General features: G+C 49.0%; 1 protein-coding gene across 1 annotated transcript in view; it reads right to left on the bottom strand.

Annotated features, from left to right (window-relative positions):
• Positions 1-16128: 16128 nt before the first annotated feature.
• LOC120393799 (scavenger receptor class A member 5-like) overlaps positions 16129-25302 on the bottom strand; it is a gene marked incomplete at its 3' end in the record, with an annotated part of 96645 nt that continues 87471 nt past the window's right edge. Inside the window, exons 5-6 of the mRNA XM_039518286.1 lie at positions 17680-17760; positions 16129-16227 (exon numbers count right to left, since the gene is read on the bottom strand). Of these exons, the coding sequence (XP_039374220.1) occupies positions 16129-16227; positions 17680-17760 (180 nt within the window). The remainder of the gene's footprint in view (positions 16228-17679; positions 17761-25302) is intronic.

Raw genomic sequence — 25302 nt, forward strand, 5'->3', positions numbered from 1 at the left:
AAGTTTATAGGGAAGGTACCATTTAAAACTCATGTAGGTCCCTTTCCCTGGGTTGGCGGCCTGGCCCTGCAGCATAGCGAGCCTGAGGAGCTTGCTCTGAACTGCCACGCAGTGCGCAAGAGGAATCTAAACCTTATCGAGACCCTGTTGTCCCACTCAGAGGAACGGGGCTGGTGCGCCACTGAGTGATGGAGAATATAGGGTTTGGAACCTAGCTGCAGATGTTCATTTTATCTGTGCATATGCTCCCCTGCCGTACCCAGCAGTTAGGTGAAACAAGCCGGGAAGTGGGCGAAGAGAGAGGTTAATCTGGGCAGTGAGGAAGTTTATGGACATTTTGGGGACAGAAGGATCAAAAACCAAGATGAGGTGAGTTGGAAAAATCTAAATTTTGCTGTTGAATCTAAAAGTGCTGACAAAGATTTCAGTTCCTCCTTCCCACGCTGACCCAAGCTGATCTACTAAGCTGGGTTTCCAGACTGACTGACTGACTAACAGAAATATCTGCCCTCCCCAGATCTAAGGGTCATGATTACCACTGGTGGGAAAATAGATGTTTATTTCTGAGAAAATCTGAAAAAACTAAAATGACTTTTTTTCCACAAGGAGGCAATGCATCATGGGAGATGTAGTCAGCCAGAAAGCCTGGCCCACCGAGTGAGACGGGTACCCAGAAGTCACCTACTATAGGACAGGCCCAACAAGGAAAATAACAGAACACCACTGGCCATCACGTACAGCCCCCAGCTAAAACCTCTCCAGCGCATCATCGACGATCTACAACCCATCCTGGAAAACGCTCCCTCACTCTCACAAACCTTGGGAGGCAGGCCAGTCCTCAACACAGACAGCCCCCAACCTGAAGCAAATACTCACCAGCAACTACACACCACACTACAAAAACACTAACCCAGGAACCAATGCCTGTAACAAACCCTGTTGCCTACTCTGTTTCCATATCGACACTAGCAGAGGAGCCAACCACATGAGCCAGACCATCAAGGGCTCATTCACCTGCACATCTGCTAATGTGATATACGCCATCATGTGCCAGCAATGTCCCATGTACATTGGCCAAACCAGTCTTTACATGAAAGAATAAATGGACACAAATCAGACATCCGGAATGGTAACATAGAAAAGCCGGGAGGAGAACACTTCAATCTCCCTGGACACTCAATAACAGATTGAAAAGTAGCCACCCTTCAACAAAAACACTTCAAAAACAGACTGCAAAGAGAAACTGCAGAGCTACAATTCATTTGCAAATTTAACACCATCAATTTGGGCTTGAATAGAGACTGGAAGTGGCTGGCTCACAACAAAAGCAATTTTCCTTCTCTTGGTATTGACACCTCCTCATCAGTTATTGGGAGTGGACCATATCCACCCTGACTGAACTGGCCCTGTCAACATTGGTTCTCCACCTGTAAGGTAACTCCCTTCTCTTCATATGTCAGTATATTTGTGCCTGCATCTGTAATTTGCACTCCATGCATCTGAAGAAGTGGGTTTTTATCCACAGTTTATGCCCAAATAAATCTGTTAGTCTTTAAGGTGCCACTGGACTCCTCATTGTTTTTCACAGAAAAGAGTGTGAGCATAAGGCATCTGAACTACAACTCCCATGAGGTGCAGCAGCACAATTTTTAACTGAAATATTTCATGTTTTGGCCAAAAACATTTCAAGTTTTGGGGCATTTGCCTGTTTGACCAAATATCGAGATGTTCCATGGAGAGCAGGCCCATCTCACGAAAAACGTGGGTTAGTCAAACACCCATTTTCTTGTTAAAAAAAAAAAGTGTCTCGGTGAAAAATACTTGACCAGCCCTAGTCATGCTCCTGGTGAATTAAGGCCTCTACTCTGTAACCAGGTGGGCTTTAAACATAGAGCTGTGTCCTGACACAGCCTGGTTGATATATGGTTAGTAACCGTGATAATGAACAGCGTGTCATCTCTGTCAGTGGTTTGGATTGCACGGGGCTGTCCTCCAGCAATCGTGTCCTCACACTGCTATTTGCTGTGCGAACCCCTTCACTGTGCTTGTGTGAATGGACTGGCTGTTTTTCCTTCTCTCTGTGCATTAGGACATCCCTCTCTAGGCATGTCCCCCAGGCCACTCCTGAGGCACTATGGGATAGCTGCCCAGAGTTTTCCCAGCATGCTCTGAAACAAACATGGTTAGAAGGGGTGGTGGGTGGGGACCCACAAACACAGATGACACATGGCTGCATGGTGAAGGAATGATGCCAAGTGCACACAACCAATCTGCGGTGTTGTAATTGGGTCAGACAAGAGTGTCACGACACTGGTTACATAAACACAGCTGTTACTAATGGTGTGCGTGCGGCTTGTGTGCATAGCATCCCGCTGAAGCATCTGGTGTTGGCTACTATCAGAGGCATGAGAGAGACCTAGATGGAGAACGGTAGTACCCATTTTCCTATACATTCCCATCCGTTCCACGTACTGTGCTCAAACCTAGCAGCTACACTGCATCATACGCAATGTATGGCCATTCCAGAACTGCCACGGAGCATGGGCTGCTCCTTCCTCGGCCGATGCTGCTGCCTATGGATTATGTCCTGAGTGGAACTTGCAGGACAAAACCCTGTCGTATCCGAGATGCATTTAAAATGCACTCCTTTATTGCTCTAGGCAAGTACACATGACACCCAGAGACCGGATCGCAGTCCCCTATTAAAACCCTTTGCTTCTCCGGCCTCCCACACCTGTTGGCAGGTCACCGGAAGGGAAGCGAGAAGAGGAACGAAAGGGCACCTCCATGATTGCTGGTACTCTCCGCGAACCATCCGCAAGCTGCGCCCGGGCCCAAGCCCTTCAATGCGGATGCTGCTAGTGATATCCAGCCCCCGGCTTTGACAGGTCTCCGCGTGGTAACAACAAACAACACACACGGGTTGCAATGAAAAAAAATCCATGCAGGAAATTCTTGCCCTTTAGCTTGGAGGCTCTGGGAAGACGATTGCTCCCAGGGGCTGCCTCAGCTGTGTCCAGTGGAAGAAACCTGCCTGGAGCTGGCTCTGCTGATGACAAGCAGATGAGTGCAGAACAGAGAACAGCAGGAGAGAGGCCAGAGATGCTGCTATCCAGCGTGCAATGCATGTTACTGGGAGTCTGGTTATAGACCCATAACCACCGACTGGTTCCCCGCCGTCCCAAATCTCTGCCCCCTTCACATTTCGGGCTTGTGGGGAGGGGATTGCAAATACACTCAAAGCTTATTTGCCTGAATAACCCAGTGCTCTGATTGGCTGACAGCAAATCCATTAGACTGGACACCACCCACAGGATGCCCTCTGTGTTAGCCCAGCGTGGCATGCCCCTTTCTACAGGGCTTCACGTGCTTACTGTGTATGCTGCTTTAAACCTTATTTCTTCACAGAACTCAGCCTTTTTAGTCACACAATTGTCCTTTCCTTCAAAAACTCCAGATTTTGTTGAATTATTTGTGAGAAAACAAAACAAAAAAGATTTTTCTGTTTCTTCCTCATTTTTCCATGGAAAATACTTTCCATTCTCTAACTAGAGCTGGTGTAGATGCCCCTCCTCCAGTGCCAGGAAGCCACCTCTGAGAAGGAACCCAGCACCTGTTTCACAGCGCGCAGGGATGCAGGGCAAGAGGTTAGCCACGTAACAGCTACAGGAGGTGCTGCTAACTGACTGCAAGTATTTGAAGGGTAATAATAATAGGAGATATACCCATCTCCTAGAAGTGGAAGAGACCTTGAAAGGTCATTGAGTCCAGCCCCCTGCCTTCACTAGCAGAACCAAATTTTCCCCCAGATCCCTAAGTGGCCTCCTCAAGGATTGAACTCACAACCCTGGGTTTAGCAGGCCAATGTGCAAACCACTGAGCTATCCCTCCCCCCTAGGGTAAAATGCCAAGGAGGGAGAAGTATCAGAGAGGTAGCCATGTTAGTCTGGTTCTGTAAAAGCAGCAAAGAATCCTGTGGCACCTTATAGACTAACAGACGTTTTGCAGCATGAGCTTTCGTGGGTGGATACTTGCATCCGAAGAAGTGGCGGAACCATCTGCCACTGTTAGTCTGCTTTTACAGAACCAGGATTCTTTGCTGCTTTTTAAGGAGGGAGAAGATGGTTTGGATTAATGTGAGGCACTGGAGCTGGAAGCAATGGGGTGACAATGAGTGAAGGAAAACCCAAGCTGCACCTCAGGAAATGTTCTCTAACAGCAAGATCTGTTCCAAAGTGGGATGGAGAAAGGCCATGCTGTGGAAAGATAGGAGCCCCATTTGGCAGGGGAATTGAAAATGAGACACTAGAAGGTCCAGGGGGAAATTCTGCATTGGGAGGATGGAGAAAATAACCTCCACATTAGTCTCTCCTAGGCCATGGCCTCAGGCTGGCCCACTCCTTCAGTGGGGGGCGCTGGTCCGGCCCTGTAGTGGCTAAGTCCAAGAGACACACTGAATGCCAGGGTCCCTGCGCAGTCCTGGCACGGCTTTGACAGTCAGGCTGCAGGCCCCACTCACTCCTGTTTCAAGGCCCGTCTCGCGCCCAGACTCAGGGCTCCTGTTTCCTTCTGGCCGGAAGCCCAGCACGTGCACACCGCTTGGCGGCTTTCAGCCCCATTTGCCTCTCCTTAACTCCGCATCGGCTCACTCGGAAGCCGTCTCCATCCCGCCTGCTGCCGCCTCATTGATGAACTTTGCTCCTGGGTTGGCCCGTCCGGATCATTTAGAGGGATGAGAAGCAGCACAAGGCCTGGGTACCATCTCCATCATCTCCCTGCAGATATGGCCCGGGTGCTCTATGGACCATTCCTCTTCTTCTTAACCCCGTCTCTCTCTCCAGAGCTTCCTGGAGATGAACCAATTACCCCGCACGTTCCCAGCATGGGGCGGGGCAGGGATCAGGACAGGGCAGGCGGTGCTTAGGGAAGCCTCGCCTTCTGCTGGGAAGGGGAGGATGCTGGGATTGCTGTCCTTAGATGCAGCATGCAGGCCCTTTGTAGATGTCTTTAGGTTTAAGCATCACCTCTTGCTAACGGGAGCAGCTTTTTGAGCCAGATCTCGGCTGATGCAAATGTACTTCAATGCCAGTTCACACCAGCTGAAGGTCTCCCCCATCCAAATCGTCCTTGCTGCTCCAAGGAAGGACCAGGAGTGATGTCTCCATGGTGCTACCCCCCCACATCGCTAGGCGGGGAACTGAACCTGTGGCTGACTAGCCCAGGAACAGGAGCTCCAGCCACTGCATCCATGAGACACTGTACATAGGTCTCTTCCATGGTCCCCTTCCCCGGCTGCTGCATCTCGGCCACATCCTGCAGGGCCAGGGCAAACACTCTGTGCTCCATGCGCTTAGATTCGCTTGCTTATTTTAGAATTTGTCTTGGCCGTCTTTGCTTGCATTGGCATCTCCCCATAAACAGCCTTTCATTTCCTCGGCTTCCTGGAAGGCTTATCTGCCCTTCTCCCCCTCTGCGACAGCTTAGTCAGAGAACAGAGAGTGCAGCCTCTTACCTCTGATTTCCCCGCCTGTCTCTGTTAGCTCATCCAGCTGTTAAAGTTCATGGATCTTCCACCGAAGTACACAGATATTTGGCATATAGTCGTCCATTCCGCGACTGACAGACCCTTGTGTGCTGACATCTAGACAGCACAGGCCTTGGACATCAGTCTGGGAGCTAGAGATCCAGAGAGAACCACAGGGTCTGTCTGTGTCCAGCAGCCTCAGCAATAATCTCCTTGATATCATTACAGCGCAGTTGTGTCCTTTTTCTGCCAAGACAGCAGTGGTGCTGTGTGACAGGGCACTCTTGCCGCACGCTGGTCTGGAAGGGGTTAACCCCACCCTATTGGCCGAGGAGGCCACGCCCTCTCAGCACTGCTGGGCATGCTCCGGCTGCAGCCCAGATACGATGGGTTGGATCACAGGGACCCCTTGGGACTGCCACCTGATATGCTGAGACTACCTCTGAGTCTGTTTTCCCTGCCAGCTTGGGACTTCAGTGCCCTGTCTGGTTGAGCCAGACACGCTAGCCTGCTGCAAACACAGACCCAGGTCTGAACCATGTCCCACAAAAGCTGAAGACTTAACTGAAAACAGCTTAAGAAGTGCTCCTGTCTCTAGCACCCAGACACCCAGCTCCTAGTGGGATCCAAACGCCAAATAAATCCATTTAACTCTGTATAAAGCTAATACAGGGTAAACTCATAAATTGTCCAGCCTCTATAACACTGATAGAGAGAGATGCACAGCTGTTTGCTCCCCCAGGTATTAATTACTCATTCTGGGGCAATTAATAAACAAAAGTGATTTTATTAAGTATAAAAAGTAGGATTTAAGTGGTTCCAAGTAATAACAAACAGAACAAAATAAGTTACCACGCAAAATAAAACAAAAACACGCATGTCTAAGCCTAATACATTAGGAAACTGATTACAGATAAAATCTCTCCCTCAGAGATGTTCCAATAAGCTTCTATCACAGACTAGACTCCTTCCTAGTCTGGGCTCAATCCTTTCCCCTGGTGCAGTCCTTGTTCCAGCTCAGGTGGTAGCTAGGGGATTTCTCATGACTGCAGCCTCCTTTGTTCTGTTCCACCCCCTTGTATAGCTTTGGCACAAGGCGGGAATCTTTTGTCTCTCTGGGTCCCCACCCCTCCTTCTAAATGGAAAAGCACCAGGTTAAAGATGGATTCCAGTAACAGGTGACATGAGCACATGTCACTGTGAGACCCCAAGCCTTCATTCCTCCCAGCCTGACTCACAGGAAGGCTTACAAGTAAACAGAGCCATCTACAGTCAATTGTCCTAGTTGATGGGAGCCATTAAGATTCTAACCCACCATTAATGGCCCACACTTTGCATAATTACAATAGGCCCTCAGAGTTATATTCACTAGTTTCAGATACAAGAATGATACATTCATACAAATAGGATGATCACACTCAGTAGATTATAAGCCTTGTAATGATGCCTTACAAGAGACCTTTTGCACGAAGCATGTTCCAGTGACATTATGTTCACTCATTAGCATATTTTCATAACATCATATGGAGCGCGCACCGTCACACCAGGTATAAAGGGAGCAACCACTCAGCTCCGTCAAGGCCAAGCACTGAAGAGGGAGGATGCAGCCAGCCAGCTCCAGCCTGGTTGCTGCTGACACCCCAGCCTGCGGAAGCCAGCCACACCATGACACAAGATGATGCCCGTGACAGCTTGCAACCGCTGGGAACTGCCCGAACCGAGGAACCCTGAGACACTGGAGATGCCCAGACCACGACACTAGGAGACGGGGTAGGAAGTGGTCAGGGGGGCTGACCATTGGGCAGGGTGCTGTCAGCATGTTGCGGTCAGATCCCTGCTGACCCAGTGGCGGAACCATCTGCCACTGTTAGGGCCCTGGGCTGGGACCTGGTGGAGTCGGATGGGCCCGGGTCCTCCTACCCCCTGCTGCCATCTCCACCCCGGGGGCGGCAGCTTCCCCACCTTAGGCCAAGAGGCCTGCATTTGTCTGCCACCTACCTGAGCCAAAACGCCAGGCGATAGACTGTCTACTGCTCTATCCCACATAAAGGGTCAGAGAGCCCCTGATCCTTAGACAACTTGTAGCTCCGCCTTGCTTGAGGGCGGAGCTTCCTAGACTGCTTGCAGCTTTGTCCTACTGGAAGGCTCAGGACGCCCATACTGACTCTGGCTATTACACCACACAGCCCTGAGGGAAAGGCAGCCATATTGACTTTGGCCCATAGGCCACACCACCCGAGGCTAAGCGGGGTTGAATGGTCTTAACCGCGGGGCTATAATGACCCCTACCCCATCCCAAAAAGGGGACAGGGCATATTTGCCTCGTGACATGCTGGGACTGTGCATGCTGGAGGTTCTGCCACATCTCCTGGCTTGAAGTAGTAATAACCAACACCAGATACATGGTTTCCATCAGCAGCACTTCCACTATAAAAATTGCTCCAGCACCCCTGCATGAGAGGTGGTAAGGTGTGTTCTGGGGATTTGCAGGGGTCCAGAGAGGGTGGCAGGGATGGAATTTGGGGGAGACACATATTGTCACCTCACTGCTGAATGGTAGCAGATGTCAGGGCCTTTCAGGCTGGTCTCCCACTGCAGCGACATCAGTGATGTGGAGTTTGGGCATATTGCTAGTGCAGCTTGTTTCTTTACACCACACCAGTCCTGGAGCAGAGGTGGTCATAAATGACATGCAAACAAGCCCCTCTTCCAGGACTCTCAGCCCACATCAGTACCCCATTCCCAGGGAGCAACGCTGCCCTAAGAATTGATCCCAGTGAGAGAGACTGAGGCAGGGCGCCAATGCTGCCCAGTGCATCTAACTTGCTGCTGCTTGCAAGCCGCAATGCTTCTATTCATAGACGTGCACAACGCTAACAACAACACCCCACTTCTTCAAAGACTGACCATAACACACACACCAAGAATAGCAATGTGCCAGACTCTGTGTAATAGCGCCTCTTGGTGGCTCCTGCCAGAACAAGATCACATTTCTGTTTGCTGAAATGGCTAAGTCAAAACATCAGAATTAGCTCTAGTAACAGCTGCCAAACTCCTGCACTGGTTAGAGTTCCCATCCAATTCCTCTGTGTGGTACTTCCCAGGCAGACAAACTGACCTCTGGGCAGGCTTTGAATTGGGTGAGGGGTGTTTTTTTCATGAGACCTTAAAACCAAGGTCTTATCTATTCTACCGGTGGTGCTATTAATGAGAAGGGATTTGTCCCAGTGACCACAGCTAAAATCTCCCCTCCCGATGCCACGGTGCAGTGTGGAGTGTTTTGGCTGGGTGCAGCACTCCACCCCAGACGTGGCTGCATTTCAGCGGTGACATGACTATGCTGAGTATACACAGACAGAAAGCATTGTGTCAGTGAAAGGTTACTAGTCCAGAAAACCAGCCCTTCACTGAAAGCACGGAACTGGGGTATTGCTTCCCCATATGTCTGCTTCCTATAGGTTACAGCAAGGACTATAAATCATAGAAATTCAGCAATTACCACCAGCGTCTTTGGCCATTTATTGGAGATGGGCATGGACCAGTCAACCAGATCTGAACACCCCTGAAACTCGGAGAGTTTTGAAACCCAGATTTGGAAGCTGAGGTCTACCCCATCTACCCCTGAGCCTGAACCGCTAGGAGGGGCCATTTGTGGACGACCGTCAGAAAAAGGACAAGGGGGAAGGGATCCCATGTGCGGGAACGTGGGTGGTAACACTGGGTTGTTCCATCATGGATACAGCGGGGAGGAAATTTCTAAATGTTTAAACCCTAGAGGGTGGGGTATTCTCAGTCACGCATCCTCCATCCCCTCCTGCGCATGGACCAGTGACCCCTCCAGGGGACCAGCTTACACATTAGATGGTAAAGAAAATCTGTCGTTTCTAACCCCCTGAGGGCAGCACCTCAAAGACGGCAACACTCACCTAAAGTCCAGGGGCCTCTTATAGGGGCCAGATCAGATCAAGCGAGTAGTCTAAGCCCAGACCTGCAGGAGGCAAGATAAATTGTGTCTCATGGTCTCATATAGCCCCCAGCAGCCTTATTGCCCGGCAGCCCAGGACAATCAGAAATCAGATCCAGGTGAATTTACCCTAATCACTTACTGCCCAGTGGGAAAAGTGCCGTCTCGCCCCTACAAACCCGGGGTGTGCTGGCCAAGCGACATATCCCACCTGAGGCCAACAGTGACAAATTAGCCTCTCATTAAACCAAGCAGCAGACTCTAAGAACATAAGAATGGCCATATTGGGTCAGACCAGTGGCCAGTGCAGGTGCCCCAGAGGGAATGAACAGAACAGGGAATCAGCAAGTGATCCATCCCCCGTCGCCCATTCCCGGCTTCTCTACTATGATGAAGATCATGTAAGTACCTAGGTGGATGGACAGGCAGATACTACTGCAGTGCAGGAGAAGTGCATGACTTTTCCCACCCTGCTTGCTGCTCTGCTCTGACAACCATGTTTGAAATCCAGCCTGACCTTGGAAAAAGTCACCTTCCTGTCCCCAGCCCCAGCCTGATACGCGAACCTTGGAGATAGCCTGCTAGGGTCTAAGATGCATGTGGCAGGCAGATCAATATCTATCGAGCCAATATGAGTGGGGAAACTGAACAAGCCCCGTTCTCTTATTTCTTGCCGAAAATGGCTGATTCCTAATGTCCTGGCCATCAAATTAATGTAGCTAACGAAAACTATTTACCCAGCAGCCAGACTTTACACTCAGAGTGTGAGGCCCAGCTCAGGGCACGTAGCAATGACTATAAACTGGTTTAAGCAAATGAAATGATCTTGACAACAGAGTTCATTGTAAAGATGATGGGACGGGGGTTGAGACTGTCTTCCTTACGGACGACGAGGAGTGGAAGGGCAGGCACTAAAAGAGGAGAGGCCTTTTGAAGGAGTTTCTCAAACATCATCTTGAACACAAGGAACGCGTATCCCGCCGTGAGAAAAACAAAGCCCGTCTGGTTTGGCAGTGTTCCCGGATCAGAGGCTGCGATTCCCAGTGTAATATTTCCCGACAGGCCCACGCTGAAGTCGTTAAGTCACACACAGGACACTTTAATGTATTTATTTTATGTGTGCAGGTTCAAACCACAACTCTAATAACATTGTCCATCCAGAGAATGCGATTCCTTATTGGACTCATCTCTTGGAAAGCAGAGCCGCTCCTTCCGCTGGGCAAATTTTGTTTTCACGCAGACTTTGGCCTTGAATGGGTCTAATCAAGTTGGACAAACATTTACAGGGCCGAGGACTCAAACATTCCCTCTCTCACTCACACACTCACACACACATTGGCATGGGCGTGCAGGAAACATGTGTATTCAATAACATACTCCATGGTTAAGAGGGGGAGTGTTTGCCCGGGACTGAAGTAAAGGTTAATTCAGCTTTGCTTAATATTCTTTGCCTGTCAAGCCGTTATTTGGCAACAGTCGATGAGAAAAATCCACCGTCCCCTCGTCTCAGAAAGGAAAGGAAACCACAGACCATAACTGTAATGTGGGTTTGGCTGAGGGATGCCAAAAAGCAGGTGGTGTGATTGGCTTCCAGCCACTGATTGCTAGCCCTGTTGTGATATCAGAGGCTGCTGCCCCCCCTCCCACCAAGAATTGCAGTGCTCTTGAAAAAGACGCAGGGCTGTGATGATCATCTAGTCCAGCATTTCTCAAACACAGGTCGCAAACCTATTGTAGGGGCGGTTGTGGTTTTGCCACCCTAACTTCTGTGCTGCCTTCAGAGCTGGGTGGCCAGAGAGTGGCGGCTGTTGGCCGGGCACCCGGCTCTGAAGGCAGCGCTGCCACCAGCAGCAGTGCAGAAGTAAGGGTGTCCTGGTAGGAGGAGGGTAGCCACATTTTTGGGGTGGGTGTCGTCACAGCCTGAAATATTTTCAAAGGAGGTCCCAGAAAAAGAAAAGAAGGTTTGAGAACCCCGATCTAGCCTGACCTGCTGCAGGACACCGGCCAGTGGTTCCTGCATCAAGCCTGTACCTTGTGACTGAGCGCGAGCGTGATGGCCACGAAGCCTGGCGAGTGGCACCGCTGCGGATGCTGAAGCCCCATGCCCTCAGGGGCTGTTCTCATCTCTAAAAATCCCAGTAAGGAAAATTGTCAGCGGCTGTAAAACAAAGAACACGAACTGGAGCTACTGCAACCCACCCTTGTATTCTTTCGTTCCTTCAGCTTCTCATCCTCCCTTCTTGCATCCAACGAAGTGGGTATTCACCCATGAAAGCTCATGCTGCAAAACGTTTGTTAGTCTATAAGGTGCCACAGGATTCTTTGCTGCTTCTACAGAACCAGACTATCACGGCTACCCCTCTGATACTATCCTTCCTTCTTCTTTCTTCCTCCCTTTCAGCGCCACAACATCCTTCCTAGGGCTAGGCCCACACCTGTGAGGGACCTGCTGTGTGCACCAAGCCATGGGTAGGCCGAGAAGGAAGCTAGCTGTGTTTTTCTGCACATATCCCAGAGCCGGCTCCAGTCCTGTCCCTGCACAGACATACCAGGGCTTACGGATCCTTTGTGCTTTTCCAACGAGAGGGAGCCCTGGGCTAATAACAGCAACTCACAGTGTCAAGTGCTTTCCTTCTCCCAAGCACTGCACAAATACTGTCTAGTCTGCTGGGAGATCTGAAGAGCCAGTGCAGCCCTCAGAGCACAGAAACCCTTTGAAGGTAACACGGTGCCGAGCAGAAGACGTCTGGGAGGTCAATGCGGAGAATAGATTCTCCCTCTTGACAACCCAGGATGGGATCTGGTACGTGGTCACCAAAGTGACGATGGGGCGGGGTGGCCACTCATTCCATGACTTATAGGGCAGCCTTTGATTTTGAGGATCATGATCCAAGGATCCTGACATATTTCTGGGGCTGGAGCAGCGTCATGTGGTTTGTGGCACGGATGGAACAAGGCAAAATCGTGGCGCCCTGGATCTGCCTGGAAGAGCTGGGAGCCCTTCTGCATCCTTGTTTTGCCATTGCCTGGCACAGCGAGAGGAGGGCTCTCCGTCCTGCTGGCACTGCCCTTTTGGTCTGGAATCCCACCTCTTCTCCAACGTTTGCAGGATGCGACAGGGACAGCACGCCCCTCTGCAGAGGTGCATGAGTTTCAAACGTCCCCCCTCCCAGTGCTAGCATGCTGCAGCACACCCTGGGGGCCATGAAACAGGCACAGTGCTGCATAGTCAGTGGGACACCTCCATGCAGCTAAACAAAGTGCTACTATTCCAGCCTGGTGCATCTCACCTATAAGATACCGGGAATCCCATCACCTTATTTTAATGAAGCCATGGCTGCATACAGACAAAGCACACATCGCAGGCACCAGCTCACTTGCACAGATGTAACACTGGAAGCAGGACCGGCTCTAGGCACCAGCAAAGCAAGCACGTGCTTGGGGCGGCACATTTCCAGGGGCGGCATTCCAGCCATCCTCTTTTTTTTCTGGAAAAATCCACCAATGTACGAAAAAAAATAATACATGAAGATCAAAAAAATCTCCAGTAGTGCGATAGGAGCATGACGTGAAAAATATCGTGTCACATTGTGACACGGTCACTCATAATGTGAACGTGCGTAAATGTGTAAACGTTAATGGTTATTGATTAATTAAGTCAGGAATCACGATTACTTGTGTGTACTGTGCCGCCCCATCGGCACCATTCGTGCCAATTTCCGTGTCGCGTCAGTGCCAGTGGTTATAGGGCTAAAATGCCGAGATGAAAACGACTTTCCAGTGCTTTTTTTTTATTATTATTATTTTAAGCAGTCAACCTCCCCCCACAACAAACAAAAAACATTACAAAGTGCAAATGTGTAAAGCCACACAAAAAGGGAGGGGAGGCGGCGCCAAATTTTTGCTTGGGGCAGTAAAAACCTAGAGCTGGCCCTTATTGGAAGTAGAACTTTGGACTGTCTCTTGAAAGCTCTCAGTCCTGAGACTCCAGATGAAGGAGAATTTCTCTTAGTTCACAGAGTCATAGAATATTAGGGTTGGAAGGGACCTCAGGAGGTATCTAGTCAAGCACCCTGCTCAAAGCAGGACCAACCCCAACTAAATCATCCCAGCCAGGGCTTTGTCAGGCCAGGCCTTAAAAACCTCTAAGGATGGAGATTCCACCACCTCCCTAGGTAACCCATTCCATATTTCCTAATATCCAACTTAAACCTCCCCCACTGCAACTTGAGACCATTACTCCTTGTTCTGTCATCTGCTACCACTGAGAACAGCCGAGCTCCATCCTCTTTGGAACCCCCTTTCAGGTAGTTGAAGGCTGCTATCAAATCCCCCCTCACTCTTCTCTTCTGCAGACTAAATAATCCCAGTTCCCTCAGCCGCTCCTCGTAAGTCATGTGCTCCAGGCCCCTGATCATTTTCATTACCCTCCACTGGACTCTCTCCAATTTGTCCACATCCTCTCTGTAGTCCACATCCTTCCTAGCTGTAGTAATATTAGCACTTATATCCTCTATGGGCCATGAGGAGAGGGTGACATGAGAAAAGCAGTGGGACACCTTGCCCATGATTAGCCCATTGCGGACCGCTGAATATTTACCTGGCAAACAAAGCCAAGTCAACTTAACCAAGACATGCTGAATTATTGGGGAAGGGGCGGGGGAGGAGAGTGTCCACCCCAGAGTGCAACCAGTTCCGACTCACCCTTTTAGGAGGGAAGTCAAGGAAATTCTTTCCCCGCCCCCCATTCCCTGGCTGCAAAACAACCAGCCCCGGGGAATTAATTTCTCCCTCTTCTACAGAGCTGGAGAAGAGCTAGTCAGTACCATCTACTGCATTCCCCTATCTGCTCTTCTTTGGTTTGCATTACGAGGATCGAAATATGCAGGACACCTTCTTTACCTAGGGCTGCAGCTCTGAGATCTTCGTGTGGCTTCCTCTCCACTTAGCAATGTCACCAATAAATCTCTCTTCCCACATCTCTTCCCTTCAGGAAAGAGCTTCCTGGGGGCTGCAACTTTGCTTTGCAATCTGGGGGCGTGGTGTACCTGCCAGGAATATTTCCTCTTCCAAAGGTGGCGTGACACAAGGGAGAGACGGAGGAACTGGTCCTTTCAGTGGACTGGAATGATGCTGGTGGTAATTGCTGTGGTGTTGAGTACATATTTGGGAGCAGACAGATTGATCCAGACTGGCAGTTCCTAACCCGAGGTCCATCTAATGCAGTCTCCTCTCTCTGATGGATGTACAGAAAAGCTGAAAGGTTTCATTCTCTGTGGTACTCTCCCGACGGTGCACCAGGTGTGTGTGTGTGTGATTCAGAGTGAGAGGTATGTTAAAAGAAGACACTTTTGTTTTGTTTTCACAATGCACCGTTAACCTGGAGAACTCACTGCCACAGTATATTATTGAAGTTAAGAGCACAGTCGAATTCCTATAGAGTTGAGACATTTATATGACTATCATCTGCAGGAACAGGACAAAAAATGTGTGCGGAATATCAACCCTCATGTTTCATAGCAGAAGCCCACCAGTATCTGCCTGGGGTCAGGAAGAAAGTTCTCTTCAGGGCAGGTTATTCCGTAAGTGTTCACTGGAGGGTTTCTTTCACCTTCCTTATTTCTATTAGAGACAAGACACCAGACTAACTGGGGCTGTATGGCAATTGCTCTGCTTCTGTGCTAGGGGCTGTCTATTTGTGTGAGAGGCATGTATTGCCTGCCATTAACCCTGCCTGACCACCTCCCCACGTACACACACTTCACCCCTCTGGGGTTCTTATGCAAAGCAGGAAATAGCAGGCCTCACTGGGAAATTTCTGTGGGTGCACCTGGCTTGAAATGATGATGCTTTCATTTTCTGTACCTTTAAACCTCTAAGTACAGCACCTACCTGCAGAGAGAGCAGCCATTTTGTTTTTTAGAGCTGTTGTAGAGTGTTACAAAGACACGCACACACTGTGCTCCTCTAAGGGGACTTGACTTTTGTTCTTTCTTGGCTACCATAAGCTAAAATAAACATTGTCTGAGTCAGAAAGTGTGTGTTTTGGAAACATAACCATTTCTTATGGGTGTTTTTTAAGTTTACAGTATGCGATTTTTTTAGACAGCCTACCTACTCATTTGCTCTGCTAAAATAGGTACATAAACTCTAGCTGTACCATGGCATCAAAATAACCGTTTATGCTCCATGATCTCACACCTGTTTTTAACCTGGGATATAATGAGCCTCTTCAAAACCACAAGAAACCAAAAAGAGGTGGCAGAAAAAAACCCCTGATATAAGGCTAACTAGTGAGTGTGCACGTAAGAACTCCCCTCCCACCCTGAGGGACATATAAAAAGCCTGATGCAAGTCCAGGTGCACAGAGTTTGAGTGGATCCTGGCCCTGTTTTAGCCTCCTTCATCCCAGGCCTCTAAATGGCCTGATTCTCAGCTCCCTCCACTCCCACCGAAGCTAAGGGGGAGCGGCAGGGGCTCAGCACCACTAATTAACAGGCCCTATATGGGCACCTGGGAGATATCATCTCTCCTCTACATTTGACCAGCAGGTGTCACCAAAGCCAACACGTCTCGGGAAGCCCTGACAGAACCAAGAACCCCCATTCCAGGCGCCTGGAGCACAAACCCTGAACAGTACCTTTGAATCCCCGCATCCCAGTAGGGCCGGACGGGCCGAGGTCTCCCTTGTCTCCTTTCAGGCCGGGTGGTCCCAGAGGCCCTCTCTCCCCAGGGAGCCCTGGATTGGGAACGAACAACAGACAAGGTGTTGTTATTACAGCAGGAAACCAAATGGGTAAAGAGCAGGCACCCTGCATGCCAGCTGCATGCTAACTGGCTCTGCGGGGCCCACCTGGCAGCGTGAGACCAACGACAGGCGCACCCTCTCCATCCCGCCGTCCTGCTAAACCAAATCCAATATCAAAGGACCATGCTGGCAGACAGAGATTTTGCCCTGGCAGACTATCAGGCGCGGGAACTATCCCAGCAAGCCATCAGCACTGCCAGAGACAAAGGCTCACCTTGCGTCTCTGAGCACGTGGGGGCGTCCATAGGAATGCAAAGGAGCAGGGAGTTTATTTAGCTCCGTACCCAAATCACGGTGTTCGTATGGCAAAGGCATCGCAGCGCTGGACGGCAGCGACTGGCTAATGATGACGGATGTGCCACTCCCCCTCCAACCCCAGAAGCGCTAATTCCTAAAACGTCTCAAGGACCCGGGCAGCCTCCCTATCTGGGATGCCAGTGGGTATGGCTGATGGACACCCATGAGCCTGCCCTAATTCAGGGGTGACTCTATGGGGGCATATTGGGGCAGTACAGCTGGGGCACCAAAAGGAAGCCAAACTATCCCACCCAACCTCGCTTAATGGAAGGAGAAAGGGGATCGGATTACAGAGGGGAAAGAGGTCAAGAAGTAATATGGGCTGAGATTCCAGGGCGGTGATCTCTGAAGTCAGCCTCTAAGCATGCCCAGGAGCCTGGGGAACAGGATCGTTGCTCCAAAATATTTGGAATGCTGCAGACGAGGGGGAGAGGACTTGTCTAGGGTGACATAACTAGGGGTAATAATTAGCCCTTCTGTAGTGTGTTTTATCCAGCGCTCCTCGAGGTGCTTGTTTCAAGGAGGGCTGGCATCAGTACCCTGAGTTTTACAAGTGCGGAACCTGAGGCACAGAGGGGGGCAGCGAGTGAGCAAATCAATGGCACAGCTGGGAATAGAGCCCCTTGACTGCCTATGGAGCCGGTGTCCGAACCTCTAGGTCACATTGCAAGACCACTTGATAGGCCTGGGGCTCTACAAAACCACTCAAAGGTAGTTATGTGTTGTAATACTAACAGAACAGAGTTAAGCCAACAATAAAAATCAGGCGCACAGGGGGAAATGTTGGGACAATGAGATCTCCTAGTTTACGGCTCAGTCTCCTAAAAGATGTGATGGAAACTCCATCATTTGAGTCATTTAAAACTAGACTGGACAAAGTGCTGGAGAATCGGCTGCGGGAAACAAGCCTGTATTGGCTGCAGGGATGGTACCCAATGGGTCTCGCTCATCTCTGTGTTACTGGTATTTATTATGTGTGTCATGCTAACAGCGCGCCAGAGCCTAGTGAAGTCGATGGGCATCTTTCTATTGACTTCAATGGGCTTTGGAGAAGTTCCTGTGGGCACCTAGTACATGATCTGTTACCTCTTAGTCCAGGTAAACCAGGAACTCCAGGTTCACCTTCCATTCCTTCATTGCCTTGGTCGCCTTTTGGTCCCGGAGGCCCTGAAATATGACACGTAAAGATGGTTAGTGGCTCTCTTTAGACAGAGCAGTAGCAGCAGCAGATGGAAAATATGCACAAGTCTGCCCATAGCTGTCAATTATTATTTAGCAAATGCCCAGAAGTGTGGGAGGTGCCTAATGGACTTGGAATAAAGACAGGCCCCTGCCCCAACACATACAAGCGCCATGACTGAGGTGAAGTTTGCCATGTGCCTTCTTCCCCGATTCATGGATTTCAAGGCCATGATCAGCTCATTTGACTTTCTGGATAGCACAGGGCAGAGAAATTCACCAAGTGATTCCTGTCTGAGGCTCCTGTTTAGAGATGGTTGAAATTCAGAATTTCCATCCCAGAAGAAATTTGGACATGTCAAAATTTCCTTCCATCCCGAATCAGAATGAAAAGTCAAAATTTCATCATTTTCTGCAAACATTTCTGAAAAAATTTGTTTCGGAACTATTAAAACCTCCAGTGCTGGGGAATCCTGTCTTAGATTTCATCATAACAGATAAAGAGGAATTGGTCACAGAAATAAAAATTAGTGGTAGCTTAGATACAAGGGATCACAACTTGATTACATTTGTTATGTGCAAACAGAATAAAGTATAAACCAGTAATGCATATAGTTGGTGATTTAAAAGCACCAATTTCACAAAGCTGAAAACAATTATGAGCCAAATCAGTTGAGAGAAAGAATTTAAACAGAAAAATGTGAATGATAATTATGAACTATTTAAGAATATTGTATACATGCCTAAAAAACCACAATCCCAAGAACATTACACTGCTTTAAAACAACAACAACAAAAAATACTTAGCCGCTTTCACTTTCTGCTTCTATAATTTTTTTTAAAAACTCATATATAATAAATGGAAGAATGGGACAGTTGACAGTAATGACTCTAATCAGAAACTAGGAATAGGAGAAAATTGATAAGGGAAGCAAAGAGGAAAAGGAGACATCTATGGCCAGCTGAGTTAAGGATGATAAGGAGTTTTTAAAGTATATTAGGAACTAAGGGAATCCTAGCGGAACTGGCACTAATAATGCAATAAAGTTAGAAGCGTTCAATAAATATTTCCGGTCTGTATTTGGGAAAAAGCTAGATGATGTTTTCAGATCAAATTATGATATGTTTTTCATTCCAATAGCAACCCAGGAGAATGTTAAACAACAAGTACTAAAGCTCAATATTTTAAAATCAGCAGGACCAGATAACTTGCATACAAGAGTTTTAAAAGAGCTGGCTGAGGAGCTCTCCCAATCATTAGTACTGATTTTCAGTAAGTCTTGGAAAACTGGGGAAGTTCAGAAGACTGGAAGAAAGCTAAGGTTGTGCCATTATTTAAAAAGGGTCAATGGGACCAAGCGTATAATTATCAGCCTGCCAGCCTGACATCGATCCCGGGGTAAGATAATGGAGTGGCTGATATGGACTCAACTAATAAAGAATTAAAGGAGGGTAATATCATTAATGCCAATCAACATGGGTTTATGGAAAATACATCGTGTCAGACTAACTTGGTATCTTTTATTCATGAGATTGCAAAGTTGGTTGATAAAGGTAATAGTGACATAATATATTTAGATTTCTGTACAGCATTTGACTGGTACCAGAAGACATTTTGATTAAGAAATTAGAATGATACAAAATCAACAAGGTACATATTAAATGGATTAAAATCTGGCTAACTGGTAGGTCTCAAAATGTAACTGTAAATGGGAAATCATCTTGGCGGGTGTGTTTCCATTGGGGTCCTGCAGGTGTCAGTTCTTGGCCCCTCGCTATTTAACATTTGGGAGAAGACAAAGTCATCACTGATCATGTCTGCAGACAATACAAAGATGAAGGGAGTGATAAATAATGAAGAGGACAGGTGACTGATTCAGAACAATCTGGATCTCTTGGTAAGTTGGGTACAAGCAAACAATATATGTTTTAGTATAGAATCATAGAATCATAGAATATCAGGGTTGGAAGAGACCTCAGGAGGTATCTAGACCAACCCCCTGCTCAAAGCAGGACCAATTCCCGACTAAATCATCCCAGCCAGGGCTTTGTCAAGCCAGGCCTTAAAAACCTCTAAGGAAGGAGATTCCACCACCTCCCTAGGTAACCCATTCCAGTGCTTCACCACCCTCCTAGTGAAATAGTGTTTCCTAATAACCAATTTAGACCTCCCCCACTGCAACTTGAGATCATTGCTTCTTGTTCTGTCATCTGCCACCACTGAGAACAGCCAAGTTCCATCCTCTTTGAAACTCCCGTTCAGGTAATTGAAGGCTGCTATCAAATCCCCCCTCACTCTTCTCTTCTGCAGACTAAACAAGCCCAGTTCCCTCAGCCTCTCCTCATAAGTCATGTGCTCCAGCCCCCTAATCATTTTCGTTGCCCTCTGCTGGACTCTCTCCAATTTTTCCACATTATGGCCAAATGTAAATTTATACAGCTGGGGCAAAGAACATAGGCCATACTTACAGGATGGGGGACTCTATCCTGGGAAATAGTAATTCTGAAAAGGACTTGGGGGTCATGGTGGATAATCAGCTGAACATGGGTTCCCAGTGCAATGCTGTGGCCAAAAAGGTTAATGGGAACCTTGAATTCATAAACAGGGGGATCTTGATTTGGGAGGTTATACTGCCATTGTATTTGGCATTGGTGTGACCACTGCTGGAATATTGTGTCCACAATTCAAGGAGGATGTTGATAAAAGAAGAGGCACAAAAATGATTAAAGAACAGGAAATCTTGCCTTATTCTGAAAGACTCGTGAAGCTCATTCTGTTTTGCTTACCAAGAGAAGGTTAAGAGGTGACTTGATCAGTCTATAAATACACCTGGGGAACAGAAATTTGATAGTGGGCTCTTCAGTCTAGCAGACAAAAGTCTAACATGATCCAGTAGCTGGAAGATGAAGCTAGACAAATTCAGACTAGAAATAAGGCACAATTTTTTTAACAGTGAGGTTGATTATCCACTGGAACAATTGGTCATGGTGGATTCTTCGTCACTGGCAATTTTAAAATCAAGATTGGATGTTTTTTCTAAGCGATCTGCTCTAGTTCAAACTGGAACTATCTTGGGGAAGTCCTAGGGCTTGTGTGAGACTAGATGACCACAATGGTCCCATCCGGCCTTAGAATCTATGAATGGGTCCAGGTCCATGCCTAGAACTCCCAGACGCTGTAGCTGTAATAATAATAAGGCTGAGGAGGTTACTTTCAATAAGGCCAAAGTTCTTCATTTCAACTTTATCATTTCAGCTTTTATCTATTATGTTTTGCATGTCAAACCAAACCACCTCAACCTTACCAAGTCCAAACATTTTGATCATTTTCATCAAAAAAGTTGATGAACTTGAAATGTTCCTGAGACACATTTCAATCTTGTCAAACCAGCATTTTCTGATGGCTGGAAAACTGTTCGGTCTGAAAAATGTTGACCAGCTCTGCCCATGTCTTCTGGTTGAACCAGGTCAGGGTGTCTCAGGACCCAAAACTGGGTCCCCAGAATGTTTCAAAGGGTCACGTGTCAGCTCCTGCGGCTCCTGCCCCACGGGGCTGGCTGGGCTCGTCTCCCTGCTCCAGGCACTGCAAGCTCTGGGCTCCCAGCGCCACCCGGGTCTGGCCCAGCCGTCATGGCGGCGGGGTGTGGATAGGCCAAATTTGAGTGAGTGGCATTGCCACCCGTGAGCCAGGTCACAACTCCACTGTCACAAACCTGGTCCAGTCAGGGGAGCTGGGCCAGCCCAAGGGGGGCTGCAGCCCTGGAGGTTGCAACACCCAGAGCCAAGCCCAGCCACCCCACAGCACCGAAGCTGCAGGAGCCGCCATGGTGGGGTGAATGCCAGGATGGACCCAACCTTCTCAGGGGGCAGGACACGACTGAAACCACCCCAGGGCCTCCACCCCCAGACTATTCACTGGGTGCATAGCGGGCCGTAAACATTTACAAATGGGTCCTGAGCCCAAAGAGGTTGAGAACCACTGAACTCTCGTATATATTTTTAGAAAGACGTGCAGTCTTGACATAAAAACTCCAGGGACGGAGAATCCAGCTCATCCCTTGGTAATTTGCTGCAATGGTTAATTGCCCTCCCCGTTTTTATCCATTATTTCTACCCTGAATTTATCTAGCTTCAGGTTTGAGCCATTGGGTCACCAAGGGTGATGGCTGTTACTTATCAGCTCTTTTTGCAACTACCCAGTTCATTTGGGGTCACCTTTGGCCCTATGGCCACACCACACCTGAACCCCTAACCCAAAGAAACTGATGGAAAATGTGCTTTCATTTCTAAACACCCCCTACTCTTCAGGCATCTTCCCCTCAGCCTGCAAGGATTTCACCCATTAAACCCAACCCACAGCTGCCCAGCCCCCTGGGCCAGTCTTGTTCTCTCCATTTCGCAGTTGTGAAAACTGAGGCACAGAGATTAAAACATCTTGCCCCAAGGTTGCAGAGTGAGCTGGCGGAAGAGCTGGGATTAAAAGGCACCTCTCGACTACCCACCTCCATGGGCTAAACCACTCACTCTCTTTAAGGATCAGGCCAACTGCCGAGGTCCTTATTCATTTGTGGTCAGTCTTTACCCCGAGAGTCAGTCGCCTGAGAAAGAACTGAACAAAATCTGTGCGGGGCACTTAAGATTCGGCTCTAGCCACTCAGAGCACAGGACACAGTCAGACTCTCTCTCTCAGAAATTGGGTTTCTTCCTGGAGGCACATGTGGCACAGGAAGGAGGGCAGCTGAGATTACACGGGTGTCGCTGATAGCAGAGTCAGGGCTAAGGCCCCTGCCTGAGCAACCTGCACGCCAGGACATGATACACTAGGTGAGGGCCCAGAAGCAAGTGGGTGCTGCTAATAAGGAGATGGTGGCAGTAGTGGGATTTGCAGAGAGGTGGACACACAGGGAGGTTCAAAGCTGAGAGTGGGAGGAGGCAGAGGGTTGCTAGAAAGGAGGAGCACAGGGATGAGCTGGGTGGGGGAAGCAGGAGAGGAAAAGAGCAAAGCAACAAGTGAGGCAGGAGCTGTGTAAGATATTAAAGGGGAGGATGAAAGGCGGAGCTATGTCAGGTATTAAAGGGGAGGATGAAGGGCGGAGCTATGTCAGGTATTAAAGGGGAGGATGAAGGGCGGAGCTATGTCAGGTATTAAAGGGGAGGATGAAAAGCGGAGCTATGTCAGGTATTAAAGGGGAGGATGAAGGGTGGAGCTAAAGGGGAGGATGATGGGCAGAGCTATGTCAGGTATTAAAGGGGAAGATGAAGGGTGGAGCTATGTCAGCTATTAAAGGGGAGGATGAAGGGCGGAGCTATGTCAGGTATTAAAGGGGAGGATGAAGGGTGGAGCTATGTCAGGTATTAAAGGGGAGGATGAAGGGCGGAGCTATGTCAGGTATTAAGGGGAGGATGAAGGGTGGAGCTATGTCAGGTATTAAAGGGGAGGATGAAGGGCGGAGCTATGTCAGGTGTTAAAGGGGAGAATGAAGGGCGGAGCTATGTCAGGTATTAAAGGGGAGGATGAAGGGCGGAGCTATGTCAGGTATTAAAGGGGAGGATGAAGGGTGGAGCTATATCAGGTATTAAAGGGGAGGATGAAGGGCGGAGCTATGTCAGGTATTAAAGGGGAGGATGAAGGGTGGAGCTATGTCAGGTATTAAAGGGGAGGATGAAGGGCGGAGCTATGTCAGGTGTTAAAGGGGAGGATGAAAGGCAGAGCTATGTCAGGTGTTAAAGGGGAGGATGAAAGGCAGAGCTATGTCAGCTATTAAAGGGGAGGGTGAAGGGCGGAGCTATGTCAGGTATTAAATGGGAGGATGAAGGGTGGAGCTATGTCAGGTATTAAAGGGGAGGATGAAGGGCGGAGCTATGTCAGGTATTAAAGGGGAGGATGAAGGGTGGAGCTATGTCAGGTATTAAAGGGGAGGATGAAAGGCGGAGCTATGTCAGGTATTAAAGGGGAGGATGAAGGGCGGAGCTATGTCAGGTATTAAAAGAGAGGGTGAAGAGTTTTTCAATGAAGTGAAAAAACAGCAGCTCTGAAGGCAGGACCTTTGCTTGCTTGCTCTGTGGTTTGTCCAAGTTCCCAGAGAAGGGAGATTATGCCAGCAGGTGCTCTGGAGGCTTCTCCATACACACAGCTCTGCCAATGCCCCTCGGGCCTGACCTGTAATCTCCGTTCCCCACATAAGTCCAGCGCTGCTGATGCCGCTCAGTCTCACCCACAGTTCCCCCCTCCCCCGGCTATTCCAGACCCGAGTCTCTAGTTCTCTCAGGACAGGCCCTGAACATAGACTCATCCCCAGTGCTTTGGTTAATGGGCGGTTTCACTCTCCAGTTCTGCTGCGCTAGCCCCATGGTGCAACATCTGGGCTGCGACCACATGAGGACCAGTCATTTGTTTAACCCGGGATCTCTTCACCAGATTTAAAATCAAAGCCAACCCTGGAAACATTTCCGTTTGCTCTGGGGGCTCTTAGAAAAGTTCCTTTTCTGCATTCACAGAGCCTGCACCGAGACCCAAATGTGACCTGCGTGTCCCTTTCCGGCCTTCAGTTAAAGTCTCTTCCCTTCACAGGGCCCCCAAAAAGCAGATCCAGAGCCAGGAACTACCTAGAGAGAAGGCTCCAAACCATCCCACGGCTCAGGAGCTCTTACTCTTGCACTCAGCTGGCTCCAGTGTGGCTGGATTCAAGGTCCCTCACGCAGCAACTGCTCCATAAAGTTCCACATGGCCTCGCATTACAGGCGCACAGGGAAATAACCCGAGCCAGGGCCCTGTCTGACTTCCCTTAAGCTGGAGAGAGATGTGTGCGCTTTTCCCCAGGGGCATCGCAAAGCGGATCCGAGTTGCCCCTTTCACACCAGAACGTATAGCAGGTCCCCACCCCCATCCACTTCCATCGCCCCCTCCCCAACTATCTGAGATTCAAACTCTCCAAGCTGTGCCCCCACGTTAGCGAGAACAAGGTGCTGGGGGGAGGATGGTTTTGTTAAAGACAGTTTCCATGTGTTCAGAACCACCAGCTTGTTTTCATTCCAGACCCTCCCTGGGGCGACAGTCAAACTACCTTAATGATTTGAAATTTAAAGTGCCTCAGTAAATTACAGGTTTAAGATGGGGGTGGGGGTTACTCATGAAAGCCAGCACCCCTCTGAAGCTGTCTGCCTGCAGTGCAAAGACCCCCCCCCATATACAACTGCTCCCCCCACACACAAAGGCAGGAGTTGGTCTTAAGACCATGCAGATGGTCATCTGTGGTGCCCCCATGCCCTCCTGACACTGAAAAACAAAGACAGTGGACAGGATGAGAGCAGACCAAAGGCCTTGGTGAGCGGGAGGGGACAGAAGGGATGCTCCTAAAAATGCTGTAATGAGTCCTTGACCACTAGGCTGCCCACAAAGGAATCCCAGAAGCAGCAGAGATCGAACTCAGAGCCTCCTGCTTCAAAAGCTATCTGAACTAAAGGAAAATCTTCTATTAGCTGCCAGCAGTATAGGATCTATGACACAGGATTGGGAAGTTCTGCCTCCAT

Source organism: Mauremys reevesii, unplaced genomic scaffold (assembly GCF_016161935.1).
Source record: "Mauremys reevesii isolate NIE-2019 unplaced genomic scaffold, ASM1616193v1 Contig31, whole genome shotgun sequence".
In the NCBI taxonomy this organism is placed as follows: Eukaryota; Metazoa; Chordata; order Testudines; family Geoemydidae; genus Mauremys; species Mauremys reevesii.